A 14,546-nucleotide genomic window follows, 5' to 3' on the forward strand; every position below is an offset into this window, starting at 1 on the left:
CTTTTTATATGATAGGGCATGAAAAAGTGAATACATATGTAATGTACACTAAGTTATATAACTTCAATAACATTCACTGGTATATAATACTATAAGGTATTATATAGTAGCACAGTATAATAGTATTATATAGCTACAATAATATCACCTTCTTATGTTCTTGATATTAAAGTTTATCCTGAAAAATTGTGTTCTGTAGACATGTCTAGCTATGTATTTTTGAAATATGGAGTTTATTTTTATTGACTAAAAAAATTTCAATAATAATATAGATGGCATATTACTAAACAATAGTAGGATTAAAGCATGTATCTAAGGAAAAGATTTCAAGAGCTATACACATATAATATACATACATGTACAATATAAAAATGGTGTGTTTTGTCATTAATGACACATTTTCTTGCCATTTTCTCCAGGGAAAAAATAAATATATGTAAAACATTGCAGATTATAGTTCTTAAAGATCTTCTGATTATGACTTTATGTTTATCATAATCTGAAGGAAAAAGGAATTAGAAGTTTGGGTTATAGTCTCCAGTTACAGCAAGGCTACATTTATACAAAATGATTAGTAGGAGGAAAGTATTAGCAATCATTTATCAAGTGCCAGGGACATTTTAAATTATACCATGCTTCCTTTTATGACTCATGATATAAATAAAACATAGTGTTCTTTTGAAATTCCATTTTTTCAATGGATTATTTTTAAAAATGTGTTTGCTAATTCTGTACATACCACAAACACTTTGCTTTCTTCACCTAAACCTCTAATTTGACTTTTCAGTGATAGAACAGTAATTTGGACAGCATTACCCTCTTTCAAACATGGATTTTTTTTTTTTTTTGTATGATAAGTGCTGTACTGAGAAATGTGGTCTATGTCTTGGCACACATCAACACTCCAAGCCTTTAAAACAAATTAAATCCTCTTAAGTAGTTGTAGTGTAAGAGGATGCTGTAATTTTTAATTACTTTAAATAAAATAATATACACGATTTTCCTTTTACATTTTTACAACATGTTGGTTATTTGAAGGGAAATTCTGAAAACTACCAGACATGTCCTTGAAGTAACGGATACCTAGGGGCACCTGGCTGGCTCAGTTGGAAGAACATACAACTCTTGATCGCAGGGTTGTGAGTTCAAGCCCCACGTTGGGAGTAGAGCTTACTTAAATAAATAAACTTAAAACAAAAAAATGCCTATCTTGAGAGCAGAGTGGTTTTTCACAATGAGATGCAGAGAACTCCAGGAATGCACAGGATATTTCTTGCCATTTGTGATTAATTTTTATCTCCTTCATTCCCAAAACCTAATCCCAAATTACAACCAGGAATGAAAAACAGCTACAAAGCTTAGAAACACTATTCTAGATAAAGTGAGTAGTTTAATCCTATTTCTTTGCTAGTTATAAAATGAATTTACGAGATATTCTTGGGCTTTTCTACTTCTTGAAAAATATATATTCATTCATTCATTTATGCAAGAATGTTTTTTGAGTTACTGACTTCATGTGTTCAATTTATAAAAGTAACAATTGCTTTTTTATTCATACGTTCATCCATTTATCCTTCAGCAAATACTTCTTAGTTTCTTGATATTCAGTAAGAACTGTGCTGGGCAGTGAACACTTAATTATGAGAAAGAGCAACATGTTCGCTACAGTTTTGTCAGTTATGACTCAATAAAGCTGGGGGCCTCGAGATCAACATGTTTGCTTCTCTCACGAGTTTATTTATTTAGAGAGAGACAGCGACAGAGTGAGCTGGGGTGGGGCAGAGAGAGAAGGAGAGAGAAATAATCCCAAGCAGCTCCGTGCTGCCAGCGCAGAGCCTGATGATGCTCAAACTGAGAAAACTGTGAGATCATGACCGGAGCCCAAACCAAGAGCCAGACACTTAACTGCCTAAGCCACCCAAGCACCCCATTCTTCAATAAGTTATTAGTGATTTTTTGGAATATAAATTCAGCACTGTATTCAATGCTATGGGAGAATATATAAATTAAGAAAACATAGCTCCTATTTATAAGGAACTGATAATTTCACTAGGAAAAAAATCCTGAGATGCCTGGGAATACCAAGAATTAATATTAAATAAAATTTTATTCAAATACTGTCAGAAACTCCAGGAAATAAATACAACAATTAAATGTTGAGTGGTGAGCATATTAGACTTGGAAACACAAGTCATTTTAAAGAGAAGGGAGAAACTGAAACTATGTAACGTTTTCTGGGAAAGAGGAGTCTTGAACTGAATGCTAAAGTTTGGGTGGAATTGGGGTGGAGACCAGGTGAAAGAAGATATTACATATTTTTTTAAAAAAAAATTTTTTTTCAATGTTTTTATTTATTTTTTGGGACAGAGAGAGACAGAGCATGAACGGGGGAGGGTCAGAGAGAGAGGGAGACACAGAATCGGAAACAGGCTCCAGGCTCCGAGCCATCAGCCCAGAGCCTGACGCGGGGCTCGACCTTACGCGGGGCTCGACCTTACGCGGGGCTCGACCTTACGGACCGCGAGATCGTGACCTGGCTGAAGTCGGACGCTTAACCGACTGCGCCACCCAGGCGCCCCAAGATATTACATATTGAAAAAGAAATGAAGAAAGAAAGAAGAAGGAAAGAAAGAAAGAAAGAAAGAAAGAAAGAAAGAAAGAAAGAAAGAAAGAAAGAAAGAAAGAAAAGAAAAAGAAAGAACCTCAGAAACAGAGGAAGTGGTGAGCACAGCAGATTTGCAGACGTGAGGAGACCACACAGACACTTTTACTAAGGCTTCCTGCCCACCGTGCTCTGCTCCCTTGAGGCACAGAATTCCAAGTGCTTGTTTTTTCTATTCATGGCTATTAAAGTTACTCTGTGTTGTGATTTCTAATTTGGTCTTTGAATCTCAGTTTTCTAGGATATCTTCTATCATGGGTTATCCAAACCCTGAAAGACTGTTTAAAAAAGGACTCATGGCAATAGGACCACAAGGAAGGTGCTCAATAATCGTACATCTCCAGGAGGAAATATGGCTCGACATTTAAAATCTGAGTTTGACTTAATGGAAGCAATATGTTTTATATGTAATTTCTTAATCCACTCACTTTCTCTTCACACTTGAAGTTATGTAGCAATATCATTATTAAGTTTCAATATTTACATGTATACATGTCACGTTCTTAGGATTTTTATACAAAAGTAATCAATATGGTTATTTCCGTTTGGACCACTAAGTCCATTGGTATTAAAGAGAAAAGATGAACATTTAAAAACCAGGTGAAATGAGTAAGCTGAAAGCGTGTTGGAGAGAAAAGAGATATTCAGATGGTGAAATATTATCTATTCATCAAGCTAGAGAGAAAAGACAGTATATATTTTCTTTGGCTTATCAACATATTCAGTCCTCAGGGGAAAAATCAAAAGGAACTACCTTCATAGCAAATATTTCAATTTAACAGTAATGTATATAAGTTAAACCCGTTTAAAGACAAAAACAAAAACAAGTCAGGAGAGTTGCGTATTTGTTTTTGAAACTTCGAAAGACTAGTTATCTTTGTCTTGTTCTTTTAACAAGGGAACTAAGATATTTCCACATTTTCCCCAGCATTTATCTGAACCTTAAGTTTGTAACTAACTTTTCCTATTATATGGAAGGAGTGTCTGATCTAAAGGCAACAAATGATTGAGTTCCTGCTGTTATGAAAATTTTATGATGAGGGTTAGACATATAGATGAGGACAAGAAACATTGCCCCTTTTCATTTTCAGTGTTCGTGGATACGAGCCAGTTTATCCTCAGTAGGCATCTTTATTCTGCCTAGTATAGGGGAAAGTATTTGAGCAAGACCAGATGGGTTCATTTCATGGGTGTTATGAACAACCATCCTAGTTAGCCTGGGGAGGTCACTGAAGCCTCAGGTTCTCAGGAATGGGGAAGGCCTTGGAGATCATTACTAGCTCCCTTCCTTGCCCACAAGGATATGTGACCTTGGAAAAATTATTCAATCTCCTAGAGAATCAGTTTCTTCACCTTTAAATTTGGGCTACTAATAGAATCTATCTGATAGGATTTTATGATTACTAAATGACTTAATACACATCAAAATGCTCCGCACAGAGTCTAGCACATAATGAGTAAGCTTAATAAAATTGTTAGTTATTAGTAAGTCCCTGGGGAGTAGAATTAATTCCATTGTTGAGCTCAGTGGTGAGCACAAAGGATACAAAAACAAGAAGGCATGGTTCTTTATAGAAGGCTTCATGGAGGATGTAAATGATGCCTGATGCACATTTTGAAAGAAGGGTAGGAAATAGCTAGATAGAGGACCTTGTGTATGTTTGCATGTGGCAGAAGGAAGAAGACTGGGGGAAGTGGTCCAAGAGAAAGGCTAGTGTTTTCTAGGAAGACAGAGCCCTGTGAACCAAGATGTCATTCTGTAGAAACTGTAAGTAATTAATTTAATATGGCTAAAGCCACTTTGGGAGGTGGGGCGTGGCAAGAATGTGGTGATGAATAAGATCATGCAGGGGATGTGTAGAACAAGAAGTGCAGTGAACCAAGGCAGAGACTTGAATAATCCTAACATCATAGGGGTAGATTAGGAAGCAAACCTAAAAAGGAGATAAGTTTTCTACTTTTGTTGCCTTCCCAGCCACCCAAGGAGCACCGGGTGCTGGCTTGGCATCTTTTCAGATAGGAAAAGACAGCACTGGGGTTGGGAGTGGGGATGAAGCCTGAGAGGCCAAGTAAATCTCCCTCGTTAATACTTGGGAGAGGAGAGGCAGGAGAGAATCAGACAAAAAAAGCAACAGCAACATTGTAGGGTTGAGTTTAGTGGATTAAAGTCTCTAGAGAAATGGAGAGTAGAAGAAGGGGGTTGCAGAAGGGCTTCCATGAGATATGAACTGAATCCACCTTGATATTGAGAGATAAAAATTTGAAATTTTTCTTAAATTATTTTGGAGTAACTGGACTGTGCTTTTGTGTGTGCAGAGACAAAGCCAAGTGGAGTTCTAGTTTGATTGTGGTTATTGAAGGAACTGTTGGATAGGTACTAGAACTAAGAGAGTATAATAATACAAAGTTCGTGTCATACAAATTTACTATTACCACTGTACTAAACTAACAGTAGTAAAAGTATTGATGGCAACAGGTACTGTTCAATTCTATAAGTAAGTGTTACCATCCTTCCCATTTTATAGATAAGAAAATCTAGGCACAGAATGGTTGAAGTGATTTGACCAGGGTCATTAACTAGTACTGGGTGAACCGAGCAATTGAACTCAGGCATTTGAATTTATAGAAACCAATGGAATCAAGATTCTAATTAAAGGACAGCCTTGGCAGAGGGTAAAATTCAAAGTCAAAATTCCTTTTACTATCTAATAATTTCCTCTGTAAGAAAGTGATTGTACTTAATGTAGATATATTATTATCCAGCTCTTTTAAGTGGGGAAATTGTTACGATGTGAAGAGTAGCATCATTGGACTGGGTGAGAGGCACAGCTTTTCTTCCATAGAATAAAATATGCTTCTCCCTCTCCCATGGACACAATGCCTTGGTACACTGTGGATTCCGAATAAGTGCTGGCTGAATTGATATGTACTATAATAAACTCCCTGAATTTGCAAGGTGTTGGGTAGGTGACTGCTCAAGCATGATAACTCTGTTACAAAGATGCCTGCATTTATTATTCAAGAGTGCCTTAAGATACTGGGTTAGTCTGGTTCACGGTCTCCTAACAGAAATTGGGACCTGAGTTCACTCAATTTCGGTGGGCACATACGTGTTGCCATTGCTTTGTATTCTTCCTTTTCCTGGTGTTCTTCCCTCCTCTGGCCTACTGGATCTCTGTCCTGGATCAGAAGTTGGGGAGTGGGAAGGCTTACTGATTTCAGCTAGAGTTTAAATCTCCACAATCTTCTGCTATTCCTGGCTGGACAGATTTCCAAAGGGTTATCAGGCTTTTAAGGAATAAAAGACCCTTTGAGTTTTTGCCTCTTCAGTGCATCTGGAACAGAGTGAGGGGAAAGAAAACATTTGTATTTCTACGTATTTGTCCAGGATCACCTGCCTCACAAGGTAATTTCCTTCAGACAAGTGCTGGGCCATGGTGTGTGAAAGATGGCCAAGGTTTGGGGACATATCTTGGAGTCAAATTTAAGAATCAAAATATATAATGCAATTAAGTACTAAAAATTCAAATTAGACATTTCATTTCCACTTAAATACATGCTCCTTCACAAGATTAATTAAAAGCTAGGAGATTAGTGTGCATTGTGATTCAGTTTTAATACCTACTTTGGGAAAACAATCCAAAATTACTGTTCCAGTACTTGTAGGTTTTTAAGGTCTATGCAGTGCATTTATACTCTGTCTTGTTCACCAAATTCCTTCACACATGATACACAACATAGGAAAGTCCCCTCTCTGGACAAAGTTTACTCATCATTTCATCTCCATCCAACATTTTAACGATTTCTCACCACCTGCCTGGCCAGGTGGTAAGACTACAGAATATAAAGAAAGAGGTCAAGGTTCCAGTTCTCAAGTAAGTCCGGGGAACTGTCAGGAGCCTGGAGGCCGTGGAAACCCTAACAGCAACAGGTTCACAGAGGCCTTACTTCAATGGTGTATATTCCTTCTTCCAACTCTAAAATTCTATTTCTACTCACGCGTCCTAAATCAATGCGTTAGTTATTCGCAATCACCCAACTTCAGCTAATAAACTAGGAATAAGGTTTCTACTAGTCTGACTTGATTTGAAACGATTACTGCCAATTCTTTGCCCTGCCAATCCTTCAAGTTCAGCTTTAACACGACTCCTGGAAGGGGCTGTGCTAGCATTCTGAAAGTTTATAATTAAGTTCAGTGTGTGTGTGGGATAGAGTGGGGGAGGAAAACGACCATTAATTACAGAGTTTCGTTTGTGAGAGCCTGCCAGGGTTTTAGGAGTAGAAACCAAGAGGCGGATAAAGCTGTCCTCATTTTTAAACAAAAGTAGCACAGGAGTTCCCGGCGGGACCCGGGAGCGTGGGGTGCCCCTGGACGCGGGCGGGTTGGGACCCTTGGCCGTCCCTACGTGCACCACTGTCCCCCTGGAGCTGGGTCCGAGGCCCTCGTCCAACAGCGCTGCCGCTGCCCGGGGATCTGAGGGACTGGGGCTTCGGCATTGGCACCTCGCTCTCGGGACGGGAGGCGACCGCGCGCACGGAAGTGCACCCGGCTCTCTCCAGTCGGAGGACGGCTCTCCTCCTCCTTCACTTCCTCCAGCGCCGCTGCCAGGCCTCCCGGGCCGGCTCCTCCCCCTTCTCTACCTCCTTCCACCGCCCGCGGCAGCACTCAGGCGGGGGGTGCGGCGCTCACCCGCGCAGTCCCGAGCGGGAGCCCAGGCGCGGGGCGGCCGAGCGGGAGGGAGGTCGGGGGCCGCCGGCGCCGCTGTCCCCGCCCCGTGCGCCCTGCGCCCCACTTCCCGGGCGGCCGCTCGGTGGCTCAGCCCTCCCGCCTCCCGGGCGCTGTCGGGGACTCGCAGCGAAGCGAGCGGCCGGCCAGTTTCGGCGCGCGCAGGCGGCGGCGGGCCGCGGGCACCGTGCGCTCCGGGAGGGGTGGCCGCGGCTCCGGTCTCGGCGCCCCGCGCGCGCTCCGGCGATGGCTTCTCCGCCGCGGCGGCGGCTGCGCCTTCGCCCGCGCCGCCTCCTGCTCCTTCTTCCCGGATTCCTGCTGCCTCTTTGCGGCGCCTTCAACCTCGACGTGGACAGTCCTGCCGAGTACTCCGGCCCCGAAGGAAGTTACTTCGGCTTCGCGGTGGATTTCTTCGTGCCCAGCGCGTCTTCGTAAGTGGCCGCACTTGGAAGGGGAGTCAGCCCCCTCCCCCACCGCGCGCGCCCACCCTGCGTTCCCCGGGGGAGACTGTCCGTCCCCCCACCCCCACCGGGGGTTTAGGTTCTGGGCGGATGGACGGTCTGGGGAGGCGAACCCCCGCGGCACCCACCGCCTCCTCTCAGTGCCCCCCTCGCCTCTCCCCGGACGGACAGCTTTGAAGCAGACGTGCGCTTCAAATTCGGGGCAAGTGGGAAAGCAACAAAGGCTGGTCCCGCCGGACTCCGCGCCGCCCCTGCTAGCGTCTCGGGCTAGGTCAGGCTCATTCCCGAACTTCTTTTTTCCTCCGGTACCAGTTCGCCTTCCCCGTAGCCTGCTTCGCAGACTTAAAAAGCCCTCCCCCACACTTTCCGCCTCGCGGGCTGATTCCGTTTCTCGTTCGCTCCTTTTCCAGACATTCTGATGACTAAAATGACCATATCGTCGTAGTAAACTCGTGTCTTATCTCTGATACTGTCAGACCTTTGCACATTTGAGGGCGAACAGACGAATTGAATGTGTCATGTGTTCTTTTTATAGTGATTCATTATTTAGGTCATTGTTCACAAAGAACAAGGGTGTTTGCTGACTTTTCATTCACTGCGGGTCATTTGAATACTGCAGTATTTAAGAATTCAGTTACGTTTTCAAACAACGTTTTCGCGTTGCAAAGGCCGTCAGGATTTGTAACAGAGTTAATGTCACCATTGGATTCAAAGTTGTCTCTGACTTGACCGAACCTGACATCATCGTTCTCACCACCTCACCCCCATATTAGCGTTAGAAATGCTGATTTGATAGATGTTCACTGGATGCCTTCTGATGTTTAAGTCCTGTTTTCAAGAAGGAAGACTATTCTTAGGGCTCTTGGAAATTCTAACATGTTTTCCCTTCTCTTTTTTCTGTATTGAAGGTACTATTTTTGAGGCGGTAGAAGGGGAATAATCTTGATGGTCAGTACTTTGATAGGACCATTTTTCCAACTCATGTGTGCCTACTTTGAGGGTGATCTAAATATCTTTCAATGATTTATTCATACTGTCTGAGTGTTGATCATCAAAGGTGTTGATGATTGTCTGAGTGTTGATTCATCAAAGGTGAGGACCTTGCAGCAGTAAATAGTATGGAAGCAATTAGTGGAAACTAGGCATTGTTTTATGTGGTGAACTCAGTTTTGTTTGTTGTCTTCTGTTTCAGCACTTTCTATCTATCCAGACCTAAGCACAGATTTTCCAAAATGATAAAAAAATGATCACTAAGTTTGGGCAACATTTACTCCCTCCTCATTTGATTTAATCATTCTGTCAGCCTTATCTGTTATTTGAAAGTTCTTTTGTTTCCAGATAGCTTCAAGGGTATGCCTTGATAGTACCGATTTTAGTTGTCATCAGAGGTGCTCTTTTAGCTTTAATTGGTACAGAAATTCTAGTAGTTTTGAGAAAATATATTGTCTTTTGACAAGAGTAGGTACTTAAATTAGCAAGAGTTAGCGCTTAAATACTTCAGAGCTGATGGAATGTTTTGTAAATGGTATAAGTTGAAACCGTCTGAGTTTAGCAGTGTAAAGATAATGACAAGATGATAAACTTTAAGTGTTGTTACTATGGAAAATGCAGTAATATCGAACTGTTGTCATGAGAGGTTTACCATCTTTGATTGCCAGCCTGGACAGCTAATCTTTGGCTAATCATTGTAGTTATTGAATATATTATGAATACACAGGTTGCATGACCTCTCATGTGGGCCTTCAATGGTAAGGTAAAATTGAACTTGCTTTGATTCCATATAATATTTTGAAATCTTCACCAGTGACTTTGTTACTGATAGACTAGTGAGTTCTAGATGTAGTCTACCGTAAACAGACATCAATTTTGAGATTAAAAAAAAAAATACATACAAAGGCTTCTTCTTAGCTTTTCAGATTTAACAAAGCTTAGTGTAAAATTATGCTTAATTTTGTAAAAGATACTTTTAAATTTAACAAGCATTGGATCCAAGGTACATGAGGATGTGATTTATATTAACAGCTGCACTTACTGTTGTTGTTATTTGGTGTGATTATAAACTTCTAAAATAAAAAAAAAATCCACAAATAACAAAGTGTTTATTAAACACTCCTTTCTCCTAAAAGAAGAATCCCTCGATCAATGAGGAAGCAACAGTAATGAAGTCTCTTTCCATTGCTTCTAGTTTCTTTTGGTATGTAAATACTCCCAGCAAGCTGTAGAATTATTTTATGTTTCATTTTTGTTGTTATAAAAAATTGTTACTGAGTTAATTTCCATATTGTTGTGAAAACTAATGAGTCACTATTAAAGAAAAGGAAAAATACTAAGGACAAATATTAAGGTGACTCCTCAAGAAATCCCTTCAATCATGAGTCCTAGGTTTAATGTGAAAGGTCACAAAAATTGTGATTTAAAATTGTGAAAAATAATAAGTCAGCATTCTGCATTTTTTCCCCTATATACATTAATTTACAGTGACTATATTGCCAAACTTACATAAAATTTAAAGATCATATACAGGCCATGAAGTAAAGTCACATTTTTCTTGGGGGAATAATTGGAGAAATTGAAAATTGCACCTTAGGTTTAATTAGGATAATGATATCTTGTGTTGATTAGCCTATTTTATAACTCACAAAGCACTTTTACTTATGGTATCTCACTTCACTCTATAGCACAAAGCACCAGGGGAAGTAGGGAAGTAGATAAACTCATTGCTACAGATGAGGACACTGAGGCCAGAAAGGTTTTCAGTCTTTATTTGTTAGAGTGGATTGGTGTGAGGTTGGGGGCAAGTTGGGATCAAAAGACAGGGTATGAAATTAAAGTCCATTTAATTTTAGGATTCAAATTAAAAAAAAATTTGTTTTAAGTTTACTTATTTTTGAGAGAAAGTGCTAGTGGGGGAGGACCAGAGAGAGGGAGACAGAGGATCTGAAGGTGGCTGTGCACTGACAGCAGAGAGCCTCATGTGGAGCTCGAACCCATGGACCCTGAGATCATGACCCGAGCTGAAGTCAGACGCATAACCAACTGAGCCACCTAGGTGTCCCACAAATTTTAAATTTTTAAGAAGAAAGTAACTGGAAAATTTTCTTATTTATTCTTCAAATATAAGGTATACAGTTCTCATTTTACATATATATTTATTTTTACATAATACTATAATGAGCAACACTGGATTGGAATTCTTGCCCCCCCCCACCCCCCGTTAAATACTAATGAAGCCTTGTTTACAGTTGCTTCATGTTTCTGTGACCCCAGGGAAGAGGTGTGGGTGAGTTTGCCCTGGTCGCAGAAGGTCCTACGGCGCATTCAGTAGTTCTCAATTCTGACTTCCTGTTTGTAGCACCTGGAAAACTTAAAATAAAACTGCTCCCCTGGCAGCATCTTGGATTTAAAAATAGAGCTTCAGCTTCATAATCCCACAGCCTGTGGATCTCTCCTCCTTGACCAGCCCATCTTACCTCCACTCATTTTCACCAAGTGGTGATGTCAGTTGCACCTTTGTTTCTAATAATGGTGCCATCATTTTCTCTGTTGCCCTGGAAATAATTTCATATTCCTCCCTCTCATTTTCTATTTTTCTTTGTCTCTCCTACTGTAGTCCCCTAATATTAGTCAGTGATTAGTCACCAGACAGAAGGTCCTAGAAATTCTTCCTTGTTAATATTTCTTGCATTCATCTCTGCTCTGCACCTGACTTCAGCTTCCTTGATTTCAGCTTAGAAGGGTGGTCTGTGGCACTCAGATCCTCATCCCTGTCCCCATCCTTTGGCTCTTAGATCTTACATGTTTCTAATAGTTTTATCTTTCTGAAGCATCTTTTTGATCTGGTACTCTACTAAAATTTCCTCAACAGTACGTCCATGGCCAGAGAGAAAGTCCAGACTGCTTAACCTGGATGAAGCCCCTTTTCCTGACACAACTTGCATGTACTTTTCAATGTTGACGCACAGTTTCTCACCTCAGCGTTGTAACCATGTTCATAACCCTTCTCATAGTGATGCCAGCTCATTTTTGTGAACTTTGTGTGGCTCTGGCTATATTGGTTGTTTATTCTTGTCATAAATAATATACATATATAGACTATACCCTTATAATTTAAAAGGCAAGCTCTGTGTTGATTACTCCTGATTAAGCCCCCCCGGGGTTTATAGGACATTATAAAAGAAAAGAGAAAATGTCTAGAATTTACAGTTACTGTGCTTGTTTCATGTCATATAAATATTGACCCTGCAGCACTTCTTTTTAAAGGAAAAGTAAATCTGAGACTGGAATTACCTCTCTGAAAAAACATTCATGCTATTTTATACACATTTTTTCTATATACGGGTGTGGTAATTTTTCGAAAGTTGCTTTTGATGAAGGCTCATTCACTGGTCAGCCTGGAGTTAGCCAGATATATTAGACATGCTTTATCTTGGAGAAGTCAGTGCTGAAACAGCCAAATAACTTAGTTCATTTGGAGGGTTTAAAAAATGTACTTGTCATTGTTTGGCTGGTTGCCTCTCCTTGGTAGTGAAGGTCACATTCCCTGAAGCAACTGCCCTTAAAGTCCACTTTGGATAGGAAGTGCATCCGAAAGGCATCCTCCTGGTTGGTTTCTCTGATCCTCTTGTCTCCCTCTCGCTTCCTCTTCCTTCTCCCTCCCCATCTATTCTTTTTTTCTCCTCCCCACTCCTCCTGTACCTCTCCTCCCCCTTTTTTGTTTTCCATCCTGTCTTCCCCCACCCCCCTTCTCCTGCACTTTCTCCTCACTCCCTTTTTCTTCTACCTCTCCTCCCCCACCGACACACTCTGCTCTTTATCTTTCAGAATTTCTTGTGGCATGATGTTGATTAATAGTCTGCCCGTGTATGTAAACCATAATGATGGACATGTCTTGAGTCATTTGACCAGAATAGTGAGGATAAGGATCCTGATTCTGTTCTTGGGTAAACTTTTGGGAGGAGATGGAGTCTGCCAGCAGAAGGCGGCAGGCATGTGAAACGGACTTGCTCAGCTTCAGATTTTCATTGCTAATCAGCGAAATCTCTGTCAGCTCCAGCTCACCCCAAGTGTCTTCCCCAGCTCCCCACTCTTGTCAGGAAGTGTTGCAAGTCCCCTACTTCGTACCCTTCTTCCTTTTTTTTCCTCTTGAGGTCTTGCATTTAAGTTAATTAATGATCCTTTGAGGAAACTGAGGAAAGGAAAGCCTTTTTGAAAATAGCTTTTAACTTTTATGTGTTCTACTTTATTAGAGAGAATAGTTTATTAATTGTTTTTAATTCTGGGGCCATCATCTTATATTTTTATGATGCCTTTAGATTTTCTAAGTTTGTTTTTGTCTACTGTCCACATTCAGAAATCTTTTTAGAAGTAATCACAGTGGGCATTGTTATACAGGAAGCTGAGGCTCAAATATTGAACAAGTGACTTTCTCAATTGATTTATTTTGGGTAATTGTAACCTATAGTATCAAACTGCTTATTAGACACTGCTGTTTATATTGCCAAATTTTTTCAGCTCTGTCACTTCTCTTATCCTAATTAAGCTGTTACAGACATTAGTTAGACATTCTTAGATGAACTTCAATAATTACTTAATTCTTATAAAGCATTTCATTAGCAGGCTGTTTTGTTATTCTAGTAAAAAAATACGTGATGTAAAATTCATCTTCCTAATACATCAACAGGGCTTTTGTTTTCTGTAGTCTGTGTTGCTTTTATATTCCTTAATTTTCTCAAATATCATCTTTTATCATCCTTTACTTTTTATTCTCTATAAATATTTAATTTCTCTTTATATAGCTCCTTCTTAGGACTTAACATTTGTCTAAGGCAGTTTACTTTCTCCATCTCCCCATTTTTCTTTTTTAAAAACTTTCTGTAATATTCTTTAAAAGTAAATATCATGTTGACACTTTGGACAAAGTACTTTTATTCCTCAGCTTTTTTTTCTCCCCCATTAACCTAGCATTTAGAAATTAACAGTGCTCACACATTCCTTTTATATTATTCTACCATTTCTGTGGCATTTCACCAATGTGCAAGACTGCACATGAAAGTATGCTTAGGAAAACCTAACGAACACCCATGTTAGTACATCTAATTACCCATCATTTCATGCCTACAATGTGCAAATGGCCGGATGAGAAGCAGCAGCCATGTTCATGGTCTTATCCAAGGAATGCGAACTTTGTGCTGCCAGTGGAGTGCAGTTTTCTTTCAGAACCCTCCTACCACGTCCTTTTTTGTGTCTTTGCTGAAGTCCCTTACTGCGAGTAACTTTCCAGCCCTCTCTCATAGTGCCCACGTAAAGAAAGTGTCTGAAATCCAAAATTAAGAAGAAATATGTATGTAAAGAAATTGTTGTAAGGGTAATTTAAATAATTGGATGTTTAATAGAGGATGATTTTTGGTGGTAGTGGAAATGGCTATTTACATAGGGCTTTCTTAAGATTGAAGCCTGTAACTATCGAATTTACTTGCTACTTACCTGTCAATTAAAAAAAACTTTTCTTGAGTGCTTGTTATGTGCCAGGCCCAAAGATAAATTAGAGTCTCCTACTTTCAAGGAAGCAATTTATTTATTTATTTATTTTTATTATTATTTTTAATATTTATTTACCTTTGAGAGAGAAAGAGAGAGAGAGACAGAAAGAGAGAGAGAGACAGAAAGAGAGAGAGAGGGAGTGTGTGAGCTGGGGGAG

The 14,546-nt window shown here is 40.1% G+C and overlaps 1 protein-coding gene across 1 annotated transcript in view; it reads left to right on the forward strand.

The window, feature by feature from the left end:
- The first annotated feature begins 7,634 nt into the window (after nt 1-7,634).
- ITGAV (integrin subunit alpha V) overlaps nt 7,635-14,546 on the forward strand; it is a 91,688-nt gene continuing 84,776 nt past the window's right edge. The window contains exon 1 of the mRNA XM_023259536.2: nt 7,635-7,819. Coding sequence (XP_023115304.1) covers nt 7,635-7,819 — 185 coding nt within the window. The remainder of the gene's footprint in view (nt 7,820-14,546) is intronic.

Source organism: Felis catus, chromosome C1, assembly GCF_018350175.1.
Source record: "Felis catus isolate Fca126 chromosome C1, F.catus_Fca126_mat1.0, whole genome shotgun sequence".
In the NCBI taxonomy this organism is placed as follows: Eukaryota; Metazoa; Chordata; class Mammalia; order Carnivora; family Felidae; genus Felis; species Felis catus.